The following is a 22,703-nucleotide window of genomic DNA, read 5'->3' as shown; positions in this document are numbered from 1 at the left end:
CCCTCGTGCTGTGCCCTCTGTTCCCCAGGGCTGGCTGGCTGCTGCCCAGGACTGTGGCACTGGCACAGATCCAGTGCTCCAGAGCCTCCTTTCTGTGCCCTTGGAGCTGCCTGGGCACAGCAGCCTTTTCCATCTGCAAGCTCCCCATGGACAGGGAGTGCCCAGCTCCGTTCCTTGCACAGCCTCCAGGAGCCCAGGGCTGCCATCTCAAGTCCCTGCTGGCACTGGGGGCTCCCAGGTGCCTCAGGCTGCTGTGACACCGCTGCACATGGGAGGGAACAGGGGCAGGGGCTGTGCTGAAAGTCAGCTCCATCTGCTGCTGCTGCTGCTGCTGCTGTGGGGTCATTTGTGCAGCCCTGGTCCAGAGTCAGGGATCAGATCCTGCCAGTCTCTTCCAGCCCTGGCTGCTCAGAGTTTGGGCCCTGGAGCCTCAGGTGGGCAAAGGCAGCTGCTCCTGGTCCCTCTGTGTGCCCGTGTTCAGCAGTGCTGCTCCATCAGTCTCTGCCCAGCAACGGGGAAAAGCCTCAGCCCTGCAGGGCCAGGAGCTGCTGGGCTCTGCCTGAGCAGCTCAGCCAGCAGGAAGGGAGCTGCTCCACACGGGAACCAGGAGCAAAGGACATTCCTTTGATAGGACATGTTTTCTATTTAAAGGAAAAAAAAAGGAAAAAGGAAAAAAATAGGTAAATTGTAAAATATAAGAATAAAATCCAAGTGATAAAGAAAAAACATAACATAATGTTAGTGAAAAAAACAAAACATAAATGCAAAGTTACATTCTTTGCATTAAGAGGTAAATTATTTTAAAAAGAGAACTCAGTTAATTACATTGTAAATGTGCTGATGGCATGGATCCATCTTACTGACCTCAGCAGCCTTTTAAAAGATTTTGGGCTTTGTTTCCAACACTGGTATTTGAAATAGTGGTTGAAGCAAGAGGAAATTGCTTTGTGCCCTTCCAGCTCCAAGCAGGACTGGGAATGGAAACTCTGTCAAACCCCAAATCCTTTAGAAGATGCCCTTCCTTCTCAGCCTGGAAATGAGCTGCACATTCCCTTTGAAACTGTCAGGGGTTTCTTAGAGACACAAAGTCCCACTGACAGCTTTTTGCTCTGGTTTGAAGTGCAGAAGGGCAATTCTCCATCCACCAGCTCCAGACTGCACTGCCTCAGGAGCACGGCCCACTCGCCAGCTTTGGCCCACTCGTGGCACTGCTAGAGGAGGAAGAAAGTGCAACTGCACAATTCCAGCCAATCAAGAAGGAAGAATGGGACAGACAAAACACCCTGTGCAGATCCAGGCGTTCAGCTGGGACTGTGGAGAGTTTGGGTCCCTGCCAATTGGATGTGTGTCCCCAGCTGCAATCTCTGGGCCTGCAGCAGAGTCTCACTCACCTGCCAAAGCAGAAAGCTCAGGCACTGTGCTCGCAAGGGGCTCGTCTGATGCAGAGCTGTCAGAGCAATGTGAGGGCAGAGCCAGCCCAGCTGGGCCCAGGGCTGAGCCCAGCAGAGCCCTGGCAGAGCCCAGAGCAGCCTCAGCAGCCGCAGAGCCCGGCTGCAAGGAGAGAAAGCAGAAACCGCCCGTCAGCTGAGGGCTCCTGTGCCCTTGTGCCAAGGCCTGCGGTGCCCAGGCCACGCTGGCTGTGCCCAGAGCTGTGCCCAGAGCTGCCCATCCCTGCTGCCTTTGGCAGCAGAGCAGGAGGGCAGGACATGTGCCCAGCCTGCAGCCAGCCACGGCACATCCAGCCCTCAGCAGCTGCCCAGAGCAGGATGCTCCTGTGCTCGCTGCCATCTCCCAAAAGCTCTGATCCCACCCTGCCAAGCACACAGGGACCCACCTCACGCCAGCCACGGCTGCAAGAAAAGCTGCTCCCAAACCATGGCCTCAGCCTTCTCCAAGGCCACCGCCCATCCACGCCACAGCTGCTCCCAAGCACTTCCCCATCCACACTGGACCACCTAGAACGCTTCCTCTGGAAAAACAAACAACACATTATTGAAAAGAGATTAGATGCAAAAAGGGAAAACAAGAAAAACGGGAAAAACTCTTATCTTTGTCAAGGCCTTGAGGAAGGCCCAACTCCTACATGGTAGGGAAAAACCCAGCCATGGCTGAGGGAAGCCCACACTTTCTCTCTTCTCCCCTGCACTGCCCCCCAAAATCACCGTGATCCCAAAGCAAACAAGGGCAGTGCAGTAGCCCAGCCCTTCCTTGCCTGCACAGCAAAGCAGCCCCTGCACAGGTTCTGGAGTCCCACCTCTGCTCCCACCATGGGGCTTTGTTTGTGTCGGGCTGGCTGCCCCAGCCCCAGCCCCAGCCCCAGCCCGGGGCACGGTGGCTGCTGGGGGCTGTTGGCAGGGCCAGGAGCCCACTCCCATTTCGTACCCAGCCCAGCCCATTCCCCAGCCCTGCCAAAAAGCAGCTGGGCAGCGACTGAAGGATGAGTTGCATCTGCCCCAGCAAAGGGGGAACCTTTGGTTCCCAGCCAGGCTGGGCCATGCCCAAATCTGGCAGCATTTCCCTGGCTGGGGACTCGTCTGCGAATTCCCTGTGGAATTTGGCTTTGAAGAAGGTGCCAGAATCAAAGTCCATCACCTTCAGCCTCCAGTGGCCAGGCTGAGGAAGAGCTTGTCATCCTTGATGTCATCCTGGCTGTCTCCAGCAGCAGCAGCAGCAGCAGCAGCAGCAGCAGCAGCAGCAGCATCCCCACCCGGTACAGCTTCTCCAGGGGCTCCTGCTCCTTCCCTGGGGGGAGACCAGGCTCTCAGGGCTCTGCCCAGGGCCCCAGCTGTCAGGGAACCAGCACAAGCAAAACCAGCTTGGATGGCGGCCACCAGTGCTGGGCAGAGCAGCTCAGCTCCAGCACAAGGGCTGCGTGTGCCCATCCCATGGCCCCGGTGCAGTGACACAGGCAGCACAAAAAGGTCTGGCTTCCTCTGCTTCTCATTGCCAAGGCATGTGTGGAGCTGCAACTTACCAGGGCCCTGGATACTCCAGGGACCTGGAGAACCATTCCCAACAATTGGGAAAATCCTAGCTGCTCCATCCACCCATAGATGAGGTCTCCAAATTTGCCCCAAAATTGGGTCCAGCTATTAGAGGCCAAAAAGAGCAAGTCCAAGTGACTTGATGATATTTTTAGCCCAGAAAGCCCTGCAGCTGATGGCACACTTCACAATCAGCAGGGGACACAGCTCGGCCAAAGCCCAGACCTCTGCTGGGAGCCTTTCTCCTCAAATACCCTTCAAACAAACCTCCATGCAAGTCAGTTGGGAAAGTTTCTTCAAATGATACATTTCTGGCACATAACTACACAGGCTTATGGGAAAGATCCTAAAGCAGCTGCTCGGCAGTCAAAGAGGCAGCACTAAGAGTCCGTGTCATGTGTTTGTAGCTAAATCCCACTTTGGGGGAGTTGAAGGAGTTTGGAACGAGCTAGAGAGCGGAGCTCTGAGTTTTTTCGATGATGCCATTGCTTTTTCTTCTCTTCTACATAGACAGGAAGGGTGAGTTTGGCTGACATCTCCACCGCATGGCTCACAAGGCTGCAAGACTTGTAGTTACAAGAGCTTTGAAGGATTTCTTGGCCAAGAAGACACTGCCAACAAGGATATTTGTGTTTTGGAGCCAATCCTTCAATCTTTCCTCTTATGGACTCATGCTACAGTGCAAGCTTCCTTAGCCAATCATCTTATGACACACAAACCTACAGCACTGCATCCTAAACTTCTTGTTTACCATTGTAACTACTTTTACTTTTTCTGCATCTTGAACTATAAAACTTTAAACTTTCCTCCATTTCAACTTTCCTCCCATGTCTCTGCTACAAACTAGAAATCTGCATTCTCGCTTCTAGCACCTAAGTTTGGAAGCCCTTTTCAAGGTCTCAGATCAAATCCTGGGTTTAATTCTAAGCTTTGCTGACAAGACCAAAGGTCTGGGATTTCCCTGCATTTGGGTTTCCAACAACACCGATGCTGTTAGTTCCACAGTGCCCAGGATCCCTCTCGCAAGTCAACTCTGGCAGGAACAAGGCGGCTGCCGGGGGCTGCTTGTGGCCTCTGACAGCCCCATTGCTCAGGGCTTGCCAGCGCCCCAGCCCCTCAGGCCCTGCCCCAGCCCGGCCAAGCTGCCCGGCAGCAGCGCCGCAGCCCCACAGCAGCTCCAGAGCAGCCCCAGCCAGAGGCACCTGGGAGCCCTCAGCAAGGCAGGCAGCAGCACACGGGCAGGAGGGCACGGATGGCGCTTCCTGCCTGGCACAGGCCTTGTGGCCATCTCCAGGCACCGCTCTGGCAGGGATCCCCGCAGCTCCGGCCCCTGCCCGGCCGCTCTGTGGGCAGCACAAAGGCTTCAGCAGAACCACCACAGGCCAAGGGGCTTCTGGCCATTTCCCCTTGCCCGCTGCACGCCCGGGCAGCTGGCTGAGCACAAGCACCCTTTTCCCCTTTCAGGGCCTCAGGACCCCTCAGCCTGCTGTGCTGCTGAGCACAAGCTCCCTTTTCACCCTTTCCTGCCTCTTGCCCTGCAGACCCTGGGCAGCAAAGAAAAGCTCCTGGCAGTCTGTGTATCATAACACATTCTAGAATTATTTACAGTAATGTATAATCTATAATAATATATATAATTCTATATACTCTATAATTTATTTCTTTACAATATAGATAAAAAATAGAAAAGAAGAAAAATCTTAAAGGAAATTACCTCTGGCTCAGGTTGCCCAAGCAAAGACAGCCTCCCAGATCAGCTCTCCTCCTAAGTCATCCGGCAGTGCAGGCAGCCGACCCCCGACAGGCGAGGCCGAGTCCTCCATGCCCTGCGCAGCTGATCTTGCAGCCTCTGGATGGTGGAATATCGCCCACGCTCTATTGCCCGGAGGACATGCAGTGTTTCAAGTGCCAGCTGTGACACGGCACTGCTCACGTCCTCCGTCAGGCGTTCCAGGGCTGCAAGAGAGAGGAACAGAGCCACGGTCAGAGCTGGATCTGCAGGGAGCCCAGGAGAGCTCCCGGCAAGGGCCATCCCAGCTGGCTCTGGCCATGGCCAGGAGGGAGCAGGGAGCAAGGGGATCAGCCCGAAGCTGCTGGCCTCCAATGGCCCACGGGGGCCTGAAAGCTCCGTGTGCTCTGGCCACGGGAGCAGAGCCCTCCGCAGCCGGGGCAGGGCTTGCAGCTCTCCCCCCGGCAGCCCCCGCTGCCAGCCCGCTGCCCTCACTCACCAGTGCAGATCAGCTGCAGCTCTCGCTGCTGCCCCCTCAGGTGCTGCCCGGCCATGCCTGTGAACACAGAGCCTGTCACGGCCCCAGCGGCACAGCTCCCTGCCGGCGGCGCTGCCGGCGCTGTGGCCACACGGGCTGCTGGCCCGGCAGGGCTCAGCACGGCCCTTGGCGCATGCTGCCGCCCCAGGGCACGGCTGCCAGAGGGCGGCAGCAGTAATGCCCAGCCCAGGCGGGGCTCCACGGCGCCGGGCCTGGCTGGCGCTGCCAGGGCAGCAGGCGGGGCCGGGGCCGAGCTGCGGCGGGCCGGGGAGGGAGCCCGGGCTCGGGACTCACCCATGAACCTGATGGCCGCCTCTCGCAGGGGCTCCTGTGGGCTCTGCAGGTAGCGCAGGGCCCGGCGCAGGTGCTCGGCCGCTCGGCTCCTGTCCTCTGCCAGCTGCAGAGAGCGGCAGGAGGGAAGGGTTGGCGCGGGCTCAGCCCCTGGGCCGGGCGCTGCCTGCACCCAGCCCCGGCCTCCCCTGCCCGCAGAGCCCTGAGGCACAGCCAGCAGCCGCTGGCCAAGGGCCCCCGAGGGCAGGGGGCAGAGGGCCGGCTGCTGCCCGGGGAGCCGCAGTGCCGGCCCGCAGCCCCGTCGGGCTGGGGCTCCATGGGCACCCGGCTCGGGCCCATGGGAGCCTGGAGAAGAGCCCGCGCGGCCTCTGGCTGCAGCAGCGGGCAGGGGCACAGCTGCCAGCCCCGCACACTGAGCACCGCCCTCAGGGGCCTTCTCCAGCCTGAGGCTGGGGCTTGCAAGCCCTCCTTACCAGGAGCTCAGCGAACTTCCAGAGTTTCTCTTTCTTCACACTTTTCTCAAGATCTTTCTTTTTCAGAAACTTGACCGCACAAAGCAGCGTTTCCCGAGAAGTCTGGAGAGCAGCAGAGACGCGGAGATGGCCCCAGAGCCCAGGGCACAGGAGCCGCAGCCTGGAGGAGGCTGCGGTCCAGCAGGCGCAGGGCAGGAGGCAGCCGAGCCCCCTGCCAGGGGGACAGCAGCAGCCCACGAGTCCTCACCTGTGCCACACGCAGATTCTCATCGTGGCAGTGGAAGAGCAGTGGGAGCAGGCTCTGCCACACTTGTGTCATCAGGGGCTTCTTTCCTTCTTCTTCTACAGCAGACATCAAGGTGTGAAAGACAATCATGGAGAGCTGCTGCACCTGGCTATCACCCTGTAGAACAGGAAGGCAGCAGGAGCTCAGCATCAGCTGATTCTGGCCCACACTGGTGCAGGCCTGCATCTCCACAGGGCACCAAGTGTCCAGGCAGCAGCCAGTGGCCGTGGCTGGGGACACAGAGCCTTACGTAGTCAAAGAGTGGCAGGAACACGTTAGCCAAATGCAGGGCGATGGGGCTGGGTATGCGGGCACCATTATCCAGGAACAGATAGCCCAGTAGCATGGTGGTCATCCTGACCCGCAGGAGCTCCACGAGCCTTTCCGTCAGGCTCCACATTCTTTCAGCCTGTGCGGAAGGCAAGTTTGTGAAAGGCCACCCTGCTGCCACGGGGCCCAGAGGCCAAAGGCCTGTCCTGAAGCACTCGGGCAGCTGAAGCGGGAGGCAGGAGAGCTGAGAGCAGCTGCCCCAGAACCCGAAGGCCAGGCAAGGCCAAGCAACTGCGTTGCCCAGCCCCACGCTGCCTGCAGGGCTTCAGCCACTGCCCCCTTCTCACCAGCGGGGAATGGTCCCTGAGCGGGAGGAGGGCCCTGAGAAGCTGGCTGCCAATGTCTGCGCGCTCCCTCTGCAGGTGCCATGACAAGACAAGATCCATGATGCTGTCCCTGCATTCCCTCAAGTCCAGGCACTCGAGGAGCTGAAAGGCACAGGCCAGTGACGGGGGAGCCGGCCGGCAGGAGCCCGGAGCCGCACAGGGCTGGGCCCAGGCAGCAGCACAGGGCACGGGCACCGTCCCAGGCGGCTGCGGCGACGAGAGGGCAGAGAGCTGGGAGGCAGCTCAGCCAGGTCATGCTGGCCTTCAGGCTCACCTCCGCAAGGAATGCCAGGGCAGGGAAATCCCAGTATGGCATCTCTTTGCTGAGCATCTCAAGGAGGCAGCATAAGATCCTTTTACACAAGGGCCTGGATGCATGGCGAATCTCCCTGGAAGGTGGAAAATGGCACTCAGACCCTGAGCCGGGGGAGGGAGGGAAGCCTCTCCCAGCACTGACTCACACGGTTCTTGTCTTTCCCCACCACCCTGCCAGGGGACCTGGGCCCTTTGAGATGTGGCCGCTCCTGGGCACCCTCCTTTCCCAGACTTTCCCAGTCTGCTTGGCTGTCCCTCGTCCCTTTGGCCCACAGCCATGGGGACCATGTGGGACAGCCCGGGCTCAGGGCACAAATGCCAGGAGCAATGGGGACAAAGGGGGTCTCACCTGGCCAGCAGAGCCACGGCATAGTGGTGGGTATCAACGCAGAGCAGCGTGTCCCAGCCACGCTTGCCTTCCATTGACACCACCACGTGCTCACACTGGACAAGGCAGAGCAGGGACTTCAGGGTCTGCACTGCAAACCTGTGTGCACAGCAAAGGCCAGGTCACACTGGCAGCACTGGCTCCTTGGCAGGCCACGTGGCAGGGACAGGAGGACTGGGATGGAGCACCTGTTGGGGCTGGTGGCAAGGCCGTGCTCTTCCTGGCATCCCTTCCAGAAGGCATCGACCTCCTCTGGCATCTCTTCTGTGCTGAAGAACACTTGGAAGAGCAGATGCAAAAATAGGCGGGGGAAATACGGAGCCACTACACGTGGGACAGGGGTCTCCTGGAGGATCTTCCACATCACCACGGTTGCCTGCAAGGGACAAAGCCCCCCGAGACAGCGCTCAGTGCTGAGGTGTCCGTGTGGCAGGGCCCAAGCTTGGCAGGGAGAGGCCCAGAGAGACCTTGGCAGGGGGAGCACGGGGCCTGCTGGGCCTGAAGCTGCCCCTGGGCCCTGCCTGAGGCAGGGAGATGCAGTGGGGGAAGGAGGATGGAGAGCTGCTGGAGAGGCGGCCTTGGGGCTAGCAAAGGCCACTTGCAGAAACTCACAGCCAGGCCAAAGACACCCGTTTTGTCCCCATTGGAGGTGCACGTGTTGTGCTTGGGCCAGCTCCGCAGCACATCCAGGAGTATCAGCTGCACTGGCTCCGCAGTCCTGAGCGAGCCCATGATGGTCTTCCACATGGTGATGGCAGCTCTGTGGGGTTAGAGCTCTGTCTCAGGGGGGTCTCAGACACGGCACCGTGGCCTGGGCATCCCTAGGGGCCCGGGCTGATGGCCGGCTCTGCCTCTGCCCACTGGCCCTCGCCAGCAGCAGCCAGGCAGCCCAGCCCTGTGGGGACAGAGCCCTGAGGGGCAGCAAGGGAGCATGGCAGCAGGCTTGGGGGCTGACGTGCCAGGGCTGGAAAAGGCAGCAGCCAGAGGGCCCTGGAACTCTCTGTTGGTCAGACACCTTGGGCAGGCAGTACAGTCTGATGGGCTGGGGAGGCCTGAGCCCTCTGGGCAGGTGGGCCCCATACCTGTCACAGGACGGGGCCACACGCAGCAGCGTCACGACTGCATCACCCGGGTGTGCTTTGGTGAGAGTCAGCAGGGCCTCATCCAGCCTGTGCTGGGCAGAATCATTGGCCAGGAGCCATCGGTGAATGTACCTGACCATGGCGGGCACCTGGAGAAGGCACGGGGAGACTTGGAAAGCTGCCAGAGGGAGCAATGTCCTCAGGGTCCCCAGAGAATGCTTCCCTTGCCAGCGCACTGCCATGGCCTCAAAGGCTCCCAGGGACCAGCAGGCCTGGCAGGAGAAGCCACAGGACTCATGGGGGAATTGAAGCCTGGCCCCAGGCTGCTCACTTGTTCTGGCCTGGCAGCACCCTTCTCGAGGAGCAAATCCAGCAGGGCGGCACTGGTCTCATGATTGAGGAGCTCGGAGTGAGCTCTGAGCCCAGTGCCCATGGTGCTGGTCTCTTCCCGCCGGATGCTCCGGATGAAGTCGCAGACGAGCTGTAGGAGAAGGGCAAGAAGCCAGGGATGTTGCATGGAGTGCTGCACACACGGTGCTGGGCTGAGCAGGGACAGCAGGCCCAGCCCAGGTGGGGGTGGCTGCAGGTACCTGTGCTGTGCTGCGGAAGCGGCCACGGCTGGATTCCTGCTCTTGTGTGCGCTCCAGGGCTGCATCTGGCAAAGAGCGAGCACAGCCAGAGCTGAGGGGCTGCGGGAGAGGCTGGAGAACACAGCCCAGCCCTGCGCTGCCCAGGCAGGGAAAGCCCCGGGATGCTCCAGGGGGATGGAGCACGGCCACTGCGGGGTGTCTGCCCGGCCCCTCTTCCGTCCTGTCCCTGGGCATTTCCCCAGGGGATGGGATGGGATGGGATGGGATGGGATGGGATGGGATGGGATGGGATGGGATGGGATGGGATGGGACGGGGCCAAGTTGGCTGCAGGCTCCAGCCCTGCAGCCCAGCTCTGCCACTCACCCTCCTGCGGTGGATGGAACGGCACCGCCGCATTGGTCTCCTGTGCTGGGCCAGCTCCAGGGCCTTCTTCCTCCTCCTCCTGATCCAGCCAGACCACCTTGCGCACTCTCGAGGCTCTGTGCTCCATGTTTGTGACTGGAGCGCGGCCCAGCAGCGAACCCCGCCGGTGCCGCTCCTGCAGGGCCTCGTGCGCCTTCCCTGCGGGCGGGACGCGGCTGTCAGAGCTCGGCCCGGGGCCAGCAACGGCCCCCGAGCGCCCCTCAGCCGCCCCGGGCCGGCCATGCCCAGGCGTTCGCTCTTTGGAACGCGGCACGGGAGGTTCGGGGCCGGCGGCCGCGCTGCTGAGCGGCGGAGCTCGGGCCGGGGAAGCCGCAGCGGAGGCGGCGGGAGCGGCCGCCCCGCCTGTGTCCTCCGCGGGCCCCGGGAGGAGCCGGGGCCGGGGCCGGGACTGGACTCTGCGTCGGGTCCGGGGCCGGGCTCGGGCCAGGCGGAGCCGAAGGGCGGCGATGCCGCCCCCGCACCAGGCACTGACGCCCGCCCAGCAGCGCCACCGCCAGTACGGCCAGAGCCGGGCGGAGGCGAGAGCGCGGCGGGACGGGCGGGGCCGGGCACGGGGCAGCCCCGCCCGGGGCCGGGGGCGGGCCGGGGGCATGGCCCGGCCCGGCAGGGGAGAGGGAGGCGGGGAGAGGAGAGGGACGCCGGGCAAGGGACCCCGAGAGAAGGGTGCCCGACCGAGGGAAAGGGAGAAAAAGAAACAAAGGGAGAGAAAGAAAAAGAGAAAGAGAAAGAAAGAAAAAAAGTGATCTAAAATATCTGTTTTTCTGCTGTCGCTGCTGCTGCTGCCGCTGCTGCTGCTGCTGCTGCCGCCGCTGCCGCCGCTGCAACTGAAGCACCGGGGCCGTTCGTCCCCGTGTCCGTTCCCCGCTCGCCCCACGAGCCCCACGTTCGAGCCCCGCGCGCCCCGGGCACAGCCCCTGAGTCTGTCCAAACACGGGAACTTTGCAGCGGTGAGCCCAGATGCAGAGCCCTGACTCCTGCACACTGGCACAGCAATCCCCTCGCTTGCTGCTCTGCATTGGCCTGCCTGAGGGTCAAACACTGTCGGGCCACCTTCCCTTGCTGTAGGATTCCTACCTGAGCCCAGCACTGCACTTACATCTCCAGTCTTGCCTTCCAGTAAAACCAGGGGAAGGAAAACTCTGTGTGGCTCATGGTATTTTCAAGTGTCTAAAAATCACTAAGTCACCGATCTTAGAGGTGCGGTGCATCTGGAATTCCTGGGATGGAGAAGTAGTGCAATATGGAAAAGAGGAGCATAGAAATAAATAGAGGAAAAGATCTTGGATTGTTTCTTTCATTTTCATTTCACTTCTGCAAAGCTGTTTCAGTTTTCCAGGAATCTTCTCCTGTCTGCTCTTCCCAAGAATGTCTCATGGAGAACAAGGTCAAGCATCTGTCACAAGATTTGCCAGCAGGAAATTATGCCACTGGTGAAATTTTCATGATGACTGTGCTGGCTTAGGGCAAATTTTAGGAGGAAACCTCCAAAAGGGGTCTGTTTTGCAGAGATAGCCAAAACCTCCACAATGTTGTGTAAGTTGTAAAGCCGGTATGTTTATTATTACAGCGCTGGATGCATGCAGAGATTACTCTCCTTAAAAGACATGCGTACCTCTGGGAACTTCAGGTCCCTTTTTATCCTCCTCTCAAATACATATCCATACAATTTCACAATAGGTTCATACATATTCTTTTATACAAATTTCACGTGACATTTGCCACTAGTTCTTCTTTATCAGAAAGAATTCTTAGGTGAGGTTGACCTGCTTTCACAGCAGTCTCTCTGTCTCTCTTTATCACCCTCTGTCCCGTCCCCCCCTTATCTCTGTCCTTCACTGAATCATTTTCCCTGAGCCTAGGCTTTGCAGTCAGGCTACATAGCTATGTTTTCTAACCACAGACTCAAAGATGTACATTTCACCTAAATCAAAATGGATTTCTACTCTGGAAAATTTCTCCTCTGTCTCAGAAGCACTCCTCCCTCTGTCCCTCACACGCTGGCCCTGCCTGGCATTCCTCATCCCTTTCCCCACCGCTCTCCTGCCCTTCCCCTCTCTTAGAAGATGGACAAAGCTGCCTTGGACAGCAAAGTGGATTGCAGCCAGTGTGAAGAGAACATGGAGGAGCTGGATGAGAGGATGCAGGAGTTGCAGAGCCAGATTTCAGGCCAGGAGCAGCACTGGAACAGTACCCAGCAGCAGTTCAGCGATGCAATTGAAGACAAGGTGACGGGTACCTCGTCCCCACCACGAGGAACTGGCACCTTTGGGACTTGACAGCCTGAGGTAGCATCCCTCTGAGGATTCCCCTCCAGGCTTTTCCCTGGAGAGCTCCACATCACATCCTGGAGCAGCTGGCTGAGGCTGTGCACCTGTTCACAGCTGGATCGCCTGGAGCTGAAGACTTTCCGTAAACACCGGGAGGAGTCCTGGAACAGGAACATGGAGGAACTTGAGGATAGGCTATTGCGTGAAAATGCTGCTGGGATTAAGAAGTGAGTGCAATGGAGATTCTGATGGCTTTGGGGACAGCGATGGCAACTGCTCCTGCCAGGCAGGGCTGTCACACACCATGCCCTGAGCTGGGTTGTGCCCTGCCCTCCTGGCCGTGCACACGGGGGAGCTTTGGTGCCAGAGAGGGGCTGAAAGCGCTGCAGGGGCTGCTTGGGATGGTGGCATGGGTGCCTGTGCCCTTCACCTGGCATCAGCCAGCACCTTGGGGATGGGGAGAAAAGGCTTAAGAGCCCACGGTTCACCCTGCAATGGCCGTGACCCTGTGCAGTGAGCTGCCCAGCAGCTGGCTGCTGCAGGGAGCTGCTGCCTGTGTGCTGCAGGGCTGTGGGCCCAGGAGCTCAGCCAGCCCTCTTCCCTCCCCCTCCTTAGGCAGCTGCCAGTCCCTTTCTCGTGCCTGTCCTGTGACCGCATGCTCAGCGTGCAGGTTCCTGGCCAGTGAGTAGCACCAGTGCCTCGGGGGCAGCGGGGCTGGCATGGGGGGAGATGGGTGCCAGCAGTGACCCGCTGTGCTGGCACAGGGGGACAGTGTCTGCTTGGGAGGGGCTGATGTGGGGAGCCCCCTCTGCAGCCCTGCCCATCAGCAGGGGCTGTGGGGGCTCATCCCAAGGGCTACAGGCAGTGGGATGCCATGGGCTACAATCCCATGGCTTTGGGGGTGCTGCCTCCAACAGGAACAGGTTCTTTGTCCCCTGTCACACACCTGTGACTCCTGCCCTCCCCAGGTACCCCAAGACACTCCCATATTTGCAGCCCATGCCCCCCAGCAAGGAGCCACCGCCCAGCCAAAGGTGAGGGCCCTGAGGACACATCCCCAGCGCCTGGGGTGCAGAGCAGCCCTGACACAGCAAGGAGGGCTCTGCACCTGGGCTGGGGCAGAGCAGCCTGGGGGGACGGGGCAGGGCAGGGGAGCAGAGGGCAGCTGTGGAGGGCCAGTGCTTGCTCCAGGGCTGGGGGCTTTTGCATTCCTTGCCTTGCACTGCCCTGTCTGGCCATCTCTCTGTCCCAAGGCTGATGAAAGCACATCTGATGAGCTGCATCTGTTTGCAGTCTGAGCTCAGGCTTGGAGGGCAGTTGGGGAAGATGAAACAGGAAAACCTTATAAATATGATTGCCTGGCAAAAGATTTTGAGAATATGGAAACTATAAGTGAGATTGAAATGAAAGCAAGCTTCGAGATCCCTTCGTTACTGAACAACGGGAAAACAATGGTGTGGCCGGCTGAAGGTAATCCCCTTTTGATGAAACAAGACCCTCTGCTTACAGGCAGGTCCAAGGGTCCCAGCAGACCCTGCCAGCTTGGCAGAAGGGGTCCAAAGAGGAGTTTTTAGGGTTTAAAATGTAGCACAGTATGGTAATGTAGTGATTCTTATAGGCTGTATGGAAATGCTATAGGATTTGTATGTTGTACTAGATTGGTTAAGTGAGAATCAGAATATTCAGCACAGAAGATGATTTATTGTATTGTAACGGGAACTTAGCTCTTACTTTTCTATGCTCTTGCCTCTTACCTCTTAGCTCTTACTCTCACCTCTTGTCTCTTAGCGCTTGCCTTTTATCCTCATACCCCTTTTACTCTCTTATGCTTTTACTCTCTTACCCTCTCATCCTCTCTACCCCTCTCTTCTCTCAGGCCTGCTCTGAGCTGTGGCTGGCAGCTCCAAGCAGGGCCCTGCACCCACGCTCTTTGCAATAAACCGTCCATGACCTGGCTTCAGAGATCTCTCGTCTCCGTTCGTCCCGACCGTGCTACCCCCGTCAATCCTACAGACGGGGATTGGGTGCCTCCTGTGAAAGGAGTTCCCAAAACCAATCCCTGCAGCTGGGACAGCCCAGCTCCTGCCAGCTGGTGTCCTGTGCACAGGGACCTGCCTGGTGCCATGGCCAGCACACGTGGCCATGGGGACAGAGCCAGCAGATGCAGCCTGGTGGGATGGGCTTGGGGCTCCTGCAGCAGGTGGACAGGAGCTGGCAGGGACATGCCCCTGCAGGCAGCACTGCCAGTGCCCTCCCTGGCACAGCAGGGTGATGCCCTGCATGCCACAGGCCTGGGCACTGAGTGTCCTCTGCCCCATCCCACAGGAGGCCGCTGGTCTGTGCCAGTGTCCCCCTGTGCCGCAGAGCTCTGGGGACCATCAGAGCAGCAGCTCCACCATGCAGAACATCAAGGCTTCCCCACATACAAGTGCACAGCTGCAGCGTCTCCTGGTACACAACAAGGTAGGTGTGATGAAGGTGGGGACACAGAATGGTGACTAAGGCTTGTAGTTAATCCTTAAAGAGTTCTGCAATAATAACCTTTTGAAGTATAATTTTAGAACATTGCTTGTATCCTTGAAACTATAGCATTGGAATATATATAAAGGAAACAAGCTTATCTCACGCCTTAATAAAGCAGAGAAAAACAGCTTGAGAAAGGAAGATGAACATCACCTCAAGGATTTATGGTTTCAACCAAGGGAAGCTGGACATCACTGTTGTTAGATTTATAGTCTTTACAATTAAAAGGTGGACCCACATCTGGAGAGCTGGACCTCACCAGATGGGATTCATCTTTCTTCTTTTGGAAACCGGACCACCACCATCTGGGGATACTCCTTTTGGGATACATCCTGAGAAAAGCTAAATCACAATAGTACATAGAATTGTGACGTAAAAATTGGGAATAGAAACTGCTGATGAGTAAGAATTGGAATAGAAACTGCTGAGAAAGCTGATGAGTACCCCTATAAATACCTGTAACCCTCAATTATCAGTGTGCAGTTGGAGGGAAAACTTCCCTGACTGTACCCAGTGCTGTATTGCTCATACTTTACCATATTAATTAATAAATGGATTGCTGCTTGAATATTGGCCTAGTCAAGCTTCTTATTTATACCATCCATAACTGTAAAAGGAAAACTTCCTGCTGAACTGAACAAGACTAGAGGGAAATCAAGGCAGGTCTATGGTTTGTCAGGACTTGCTGCATCCTAATGAGCCTGTGGTGCTTTTGGAGCTGAGCCCTTGAACCTCAGGGCCTGAGAGGAGATTGCACAAACCTTTCCAGGAGTCAAAGTCAGAGGAAAACCCCAAAGTGTCTCAAAGCATGAATGGGTCTAAGTGAGGTCCATCCCAAACACAGGATCCTCATGGACTCCTTGGAGAACAGATTGGAGGCCAGGATGGCACAAAAAACCTCTCAGAGATTCAGAGTGAAAAAAATCCAAACTACCTTAAAAATTTTGAGTATCTCAAAGCATTTCTGAGCATGACTGTCAGTACAAAGCTCTCAAGGGACTCATTAAAGCAGGTAATTGAGCAATGATTGCACAAACCTCTCACAGAGTCTGTATCAAAAGGGAAACACCAAGTACCTTCAAATAACTGGAGTACCCTGAAGCATTAATGAGCCCCACTGAGTGTTGTTACTGACAAAGCATCTCCAGGGACTTGTTAAAGCAGATAATTGGAGGCCATGATTGCAGAGACCTCTCAGAGACTCCAAGGCAAAAGCCAAAGCCAAAGTCCTTTGAAAAACCTGCAGTCCCTGCAGGGAGCATGAAGGAGCCCCCAGGGCCATTGCTGAGCAAGGCTCCCCAGGGACTCCTTGCAGCAGATCCTGGAGGCCACTGGGATGTGGGCTAGGGGGGGATGCTGAGGGCAGCACAAGGGGCTGACAGTGCCCAGCCTGGCTGGGGCTGTGCCAGGAGGCCCCAGGGCCTCAGGACAAGGTGTCTCCTCCCAGCCCTTGCTGGCACAGACCCTGCAGTGCCCCAGGGCACCAAGACTTGGCTTCTCTTTGTCCCCACCTGTCATCACTGCCTGCAGTTCTCTGCTCTGCCTGGGGCCTGGGGACACTTGCTCAGTCGTGTCCCTCAGTGGGACCCATTACAAGTCCAAGAAACTTTGGAGTTGGATTCTGCCTTGGAATACTGGAGAGGTTTCTTCAGCTCCCTCTCAGGGACTGATGCTCAGGGCCTGAGCACAAAGCCCCAGAGGCTGATTAAAGTCCTTGTGCTGTGTCTGTGCTGCTGAGCTGGGCTGGGCTCCTGGCACAGAGGCAGCTCCTGGTCACCAAGAAGAGCTTCAAAAGCACATTTCTCTTGATGAGCAGCTCTTGTGCCAGCCCAGCAGGGCTGGGGCACTGCCTGCAGCCAGCCCGGGCACAGCCCAGAGGCACAGAGAGCTTCAATCAGTCAGGGCTGGGAAGGGGCTGAGAAGTGCCTGGGGCACAATCACTGCCAGCCCTTGGCACAGGAACCTCTGGCTGCAGGACAGTGCAGCTGCAGCTCCTGGAGCCATCTCCTCAAGCTGCAACATCCCAATGCCTGCAGAGCCTGTGAGTACAATTCTGGGTATTTCTGGTGCAGGGGAGGTGAAAGGTTCATGAAGCTCTGACATGCTGAGGGGTTCTGATCAGTCATAGAATATTTCCAAGACTAGGATTTTGAAAAAATATAAGAAATTTCTTAAGACTTTGTATTCAGTTTCCTACTATTGAGGAATGGTAGGGACGTGGTGATAAATATTAAAGGATGATTATAAATTTTGACAATTCCTTGTAATATCTGACCTGGTAAATTTTGCTTATGAATTATTATTTATGAAATTTTAAAAGTTCCCAAGACATCTGAACTGTTACTTTTAGTGATCAATAGGTTCACAGGAGATCCCTAATGTGCTTTCAGCCACTCTGCCCATGGACAGCAGCAGCATCACCTTTGCTGGAGCCATCAGGCTCAGTCTGAGCTGTCCTTTCTCCAAGCTGCAAACAGAACCTGCCCCCAGCCAGTGCCCTGCAAACAGGCAGGGTTCTGTAGGGCCAAGGAGAGTGCACAGAGATTTGGGGTCTGTGAGTGCTGGCAGGGAGAGATCTGGCACAGGGAAACACCTGCAGGAGGGAAATCTGCAGGAAGCAGAGAGAAGATCAGGCAATGAGAGAAAACAAAGCCCAGCAATGCTGTGGCAGGGAGAGTTTAGAGATGCCCACAGGATCCCCTGCAGTGCAGCCCCTCCCTCTGAACAAGCCCCCTCCCTCCTGTGGCCCAGCCAAGCCTCTGCCCTCAGGGCCGGGGCTCCAAGGCGTGCAGCCCCTCCTGTGCAGGCAGAGCTGCAGCAGAGCCGTGGGGCAGCTCTGCAGCCCCGGGCCCAGTTCCCTCTTCAGAGCACAGGGCTGGGAGCAGCTGCCCGGCCCTGGGGGCTCTGGCAGGGGGCACAGCTGGCTCAGGGTGACGCTGTCCCCAGGGCCCGGCTCTGGGCAATGCTGTCAGTGCAGCCAGGGAAGGAGCTGCATCTCCCTCAATCCAATGCCATCAGAAGGACACTTGGAAGTCTCCCTGAGATTTCAGTCCAAGCTGGGAGCTTCAATCCAGGGTGCAAACCTGTCCCAGAGCATCTCTGAGTTACGAGATTGATGGGGAAAGGCAGAGGTGTTGTGACACTGAAAATGCTGCTGGGTTGGTGAAATGAGCAAAGTGAGTCCTTGGCTACAAATGTTGAGCTGGGCTGTGGTGGATCCATCTGCTCTCAGCAGCGCCTGGGGAATTTTAAAGGGAAACATGGTGGGGGTGATCACCATCCAACTTAGAAAGTTTAAACCCAGAGAAATTCTGAATAGGTCAGAATGACAGATTATCTTCCCTCACTCTCTGCTAATCACTTTGCCACTCAGAACGTGCTCTGTTTTCCCTGAGGGCAGTGGAAATCCTGAGGGTTTCTGATAACCAAGAATACCAGCAGAGGTATGGGGGAGCTTATAAAGAAAACCTCAGAACTCTTTAACAGAGAATGGTGTCTATGTGTGTTCCAGGGGAGGGTGTATGGGAAAAGGCTTTGATTTTGGTTACCAGTATCTCTTCCGACACTTCACTGTCCTTTTCTCCATGACCAGGTCCCCATGTGCAGCCCCAGCAAATGTCCAACAGCAGCTCCATCAGGCACTTCCTGCTGCTGGCATTGGCAGACACGCGGCAGCTGCAGCTCCTGCACTTCTGCCTCTTGCTGGGCATCTCCCTGGCTGCCCTCCTGGGCAACGGCCTCATCATCAGCGCCGTAGCCTGCGGCCACCACCTGCACACGCCCATGTTCTTCTTCCTGCTCAACCTGGCCCTCACTGACCTGGGCTCCATCTGCACCACTGTCCCCAAAGCCATGCACAATTCCTTCTGGGACACCAGGAGCATCTCCTACACTGGATGTGCTGCACAGCTCTTTTTCTTTCTGTTCTTCATTTCAACAGAGTTTTATCTGCTGACCATCATGTGCTACGACCGCTACGTGTCCATCTGCAAACCCCTGCACTACGGGACCCTCCTGGGCAGCAGAGCTTGTGCCCACATGGCAGCAGCTGCCTGGGCCAGTGCCTTTCTCAATGCTCTACTACTCATGGCCAATACATTTTCCCTGCCCCTGTGCCATGGCAATGCCCTGGGCCAGTTCTTCTGTGAAATCCCACAGGTCCTCAAGCTCTCCTGCTCACAATCCTACCTTAGGGAACTGGGACTTCTTGTGTTTTCCATCTGTTTAGCTTTTGGCGGCTTTGTGTTCATTGTTTTCTCCTATGTGCAGATCTTCAGGGCTGTGCTGAGGATCCCCTCTGAGCAGGGACGGCACAAAGCCTTTTCCACCTGCCTCCCTCACCTGGCCGTGGTCTCCCTGTTTATCAGCACTGGAACATTTGCCTACCTTAAGCCCCCCTCCATGTCCTCCCCATCCCTGGATCTGGCCGTGTCAGTTCTGTACTCGGTGGTGCCTCCAGCCCTGAACCCCCTCATCTACAGCCTGAGGAACCAGGAGCTCAAGGCTGCAGTGTGGAGACTGATGACTGGATGCTTTCAGAAACATTGAAAACTGCTTGCCAGTTTGTGCAAATTGCTTGTAATAAAATTCATCTTTGATACTTTTGTTGGTTTCATTTTGGAAGTTCTTTTTCTTTGTTTTACTTTTTTCATATTTTCCGTAAAGTAATTTCATTGTTTCTACCATTTCTAATTTTGTTTCTCTCCACCTTCCCTGTGGCCACAGACTGTGTCAATGAGGGGCTGTGATCTTGTTGGCTTTAAAGGAACTAAAGGATCTCCCAGCAGAGTTTTCTGCAGAGATGCCCTTTTGTTGCCTTCTCTGGAGCTGCAGCAGCCATGTCTGTGTGCAGAGCTGGGGGCAGATCAGTGCTGGCACAGCAGCTCTGCTCCTGCTGGCCACACCATTCCTGAGCCAGGCCAGGAGCCATTGGCCTTCTTGCCCACCTGGGCACACTGCTGCCTCATGTCCAGCCTGCTGTCCATCAGTCCCTGCAGGTCCCTTTCTGCCCGGCTGCTCTCCAGCCACTCTGTCCCCAGCCTGTAGCACTGGGGCCAAATAGCAGGGCCTGGCCTTTGGATTTGTTAAACCTCACCTTGTTGGATTCATCCTCTGGATCCAGACTATCAAGGTCCCTGTGCAGAGCACTCCTATGTTCTCTCAGATCAAAACTCACATCCAGCTTGGTGACATCTGCAAAAAAGTCCTTGGTTCAAAGGGGCCCCTCAGTGTCACAATGGCCTCTTGGTTACACCAGGCCCTGCACTGTCACACTGGTCTCCTTGCTTCCATGGGGCCCCAAAATGTGACAAGGGACTTCTTGCTTCTGTGAGGCTTTACAGTGTCACAATGTTCTCATTGGTGCTGCAGTTTCACAGTGGCCCCTTGGTTCCATGTGGCCCCAGGGTGTCAAAATGGCCCCATGGCCACATGAGGTCCCACACTGTCACCATGGTCTCTGTGCTTCCACAAGTCCCCTCTGTGTCACAATGGACTCCTTGTTTCCACAAGGCCACACAGTGTCACAGCATTATTCCAGGTTCCTTGAGGCCCCATGGTGTCACAGTGGCCCCTTGGTTACACAGGATCCTGCAGTGTCACAATGTCCCCTTGGTGCCATGAGGCCCCGCAGTGTCAGAACGGCCCCTTGGTTCCACTGGGCCCTGCAGTCTCCCAATGGTCCCCTTGGTTTTGCAGTGTCAAAATGGTGAAACCCCTTGGTTACACGAGGCCCTGCAGTGTCACAATGGCCTCTGTGGTTCCACAAGGGCCCAGAGTGTCACGGGGCACTCCCTGGGTCCATTTGGCCCCACAGCACCACCATGGACCCCGGGTTCTGTGGGGGTGCACGGTGTCACCATGGTCCTCTTAGTTCCATGAGGCCCTGCAGTGTCACAATGGCCCCAGAGTGTCCCAATCATCACAGAATGACAGAATCAAATAGGCTGGAAAAGACCTTTGGGATCATCAAGTCCAAGCAATGCCCAAATACTGCCTTGTCCCCCAGACCATGCCACTGAGTGCCACTGGAGAGGGACAGTGACTCTGCCACCTCCCCCCTGGCCAGCCCATTCCAGTTCCCACTCACCCTTTCTGTGAAGAACTCCTTCCTATTGTCCAGCCTGAGCCTCCCCTGGTGCAGCTTAAGGCTGGGTCTTCTTGTCCTGCCCTCCAGCAGATCCACACTCACACCCAGCTTGGTGCCATCTGCAATTTGTGAATGCTGGACTCGATCCCCTCACCCAGACCATCAGTGAAGATATTAAACAGGACTGGGCCCAGCACAGATCCCTGGGGACAGCACCAGTGCCTGGACACCAGCTGGGTGCAGCACCCTCCCCACCACTCTCTGGGCCCAGCCTCCAGCCAGCTCTTAAATCTCCCAGCCAGGAGGGAACCTGCCCAAGCCGTGGGCTGCAGCTTTTCCAGGGAATGCTGTCAGAGACAGAGTCAAAGGCTCTGCTGGAGTCCAGGCACACAACATCCACAGCCTTTCCCACATCCACAGGTGGGTCACCTGGGCATAAAAGGAGACCAGGTTGGTCAGGCAGGACCTGCCAGCCCTAAATCCACGCTGGCTGGCTCTGATCCCTGGGCCATCCTGTGGGTGCCCTGGGATGGCACTCAAGGTGATCTGTTCCATAACCTTGCCAGGCACCCAGGTCAGGCTGACAGGCCTGGAGTTCCCCAGCTCCTCCTTCCTGCCCTTCCTGGGCATGGGCTCACACTGGCACCTCCAGTGCTCTGGGACCTCCCTGCTGAGCCAGGACTGATGGTAAATGATGGAGAGCAGCCTGGGGAGCTCATCCACAGCTCCCTCATCCCCCTGGGATGGATCCCATCTGATCCCACACACCTGTGAGCATCTGAGTGGCTCAGCAGGTCCCCAGCTGCTTCCTCCTGGATTCCAGGGGGCTGTTCTGCTCCCTGTGCCCATCTACCAGCTCAGGAGAACACTTGTCCTGAGGACAACCTGTACTAATATTGAAAATTGACACAAGATGTTAATTACCTTATCCTTTTCCTTATCTTTAATTACTATATTCTCCACTGTATCCAAAAAAGAGTAGAAGTTCTTCTTCTCCCTCCTTTTCTTATAAATTTTTTTTTAAACATTTATTATTTCTTTACAGAAGCCTCCAGGTTAAGTTCTAATTGAGCTTTCATCTCTTTCCTTTTGTTTCTGCTTAACGGAATGACATCCTTAAAAATTTCCTGAGTTTCTGGTCCTTTTTTCCCTGAGTTCCCAGAAAAGCTCCATGGACAGCCAGGAAAATAATTTGCCTCACTAGCTCATCTTTTGCCACACTGGGACAGGCAGCCCCTTTCCCCTCTAGATTACTTTCTTGAAATGTGTCCATCCTTCCTGGACCCCTTTCTTTTTAAGGGTGTTTCCCTTAAAATAATCAGTACCTGATTTGGTACTCTCCAAATCAGCATCCTGAACAGGCCAAAGTCTGCCCTTCCTAATTTCAGTGTAGAAGTTTTGTTGCTGCCCCTCCTTCTTTCACAGAAGATTGAAAACTTGATTATTTCATGGCCACCATGACCCAGGCAGCCTCTGAGCCCCACATCTGCCACCAGCCTTTCTCTGTCTGTGAAAAGCAGCAGACAGAGCTTTCCTTGGCAGTGGGAGTGTTAGCAAAAATTCGGTAAGACAGAAAACTCCTTAACACCACTAAGAAGCAGCATTCTTTATTCAGCTGGATGCACAGGGGAGAGCTCCTCCCAAAGCTGTGCAGGCTGAGTACAGGAAAGTTTCTGTTTATTTTCTGTATTTTGCACACATATTCATTGATTGTCCTGGACTAAACACACATATGATAATCATTTCCCCAAAATCATTGACATATTTCCCCTCCCCTTTACCCATGTGTTCTTCTGTCCTGGGGGTCTCTCTGGTGGTCCCTGGTGGTCGTAGACCCCAATGTTCCAGTGGGCCTGGCTGAGCTGGCAGGACCCTGAGGCTGCTGAACTTCCAGTTCCCCTTCTCACACAATGGGCCTTGTGTGGTTTCCATAGGCCTGGGGATGTGGAGAACAAGCTCCAGGTGTCAGCTCAGCTGGTGTAGGCAATTGATCTGGTAACATGAGGTCACAGAGTGGGCTATGACATCACAGAGTGGGGGATGTGAGGTCATTAATTAGCGATGGCATC

The 22,703-nt window shown here is 56.4% G+C and overlaps 1 protein-coding gene across 1 annotated transcript; it reads left to right on the top strand.

Annotated features, from left to right (window-relative positions):
- The first annotated feature begins 18,119 nt into the window (after positions 1 to 18,119).
- LOC143692508 (olfactory receptor 14J1-like) lies at positions 18,120 to 19,094 on the top strand. The gene has a single exon (XM_077172749.1). It carries the CDS (start codon positions 18,162 to 18,164, stop codon positions 19,092 to 19,094), a length of 933 nt encoding a protein of 310 aa, XP_077028864.1. The 5' UTR covers positions 18,120 to 18,161.
- Positions 19,095 to 22,703: the final 3,609 nt, after the last annotated feature.

The sequence above is a fragment of the Agelaius phoeniceus genome (genome assembly GCF_051311805.1).
Source record: "Agelaius phoeniceus isolate bAgePho1 chromosome W unlocalized genomic scaffold, bAgePho1.hap1 SUPER_W_unloc_1, whole genome shotgun sequence".
Taxonomy (NCBI): Eukaryota; Metazoa; Chordata; class Aves; order Passeriformes; family Icteridae; genus Agelaius; species Agelaius phoeniceus.
Note: the sequence above shows the minus strand (reverse complement) of the source record. Positions and strands in the feature narration are given on the sequence as shown.

Coding starts and splice junctions, on each gene's coding strand:
- LOC143692508 (XM_077172749.1), top strand. CDS start 18,162: ATGTCCAACAGCAGCTCCATCAGGCACTTCCTGCTGCTGGCATTGGCA.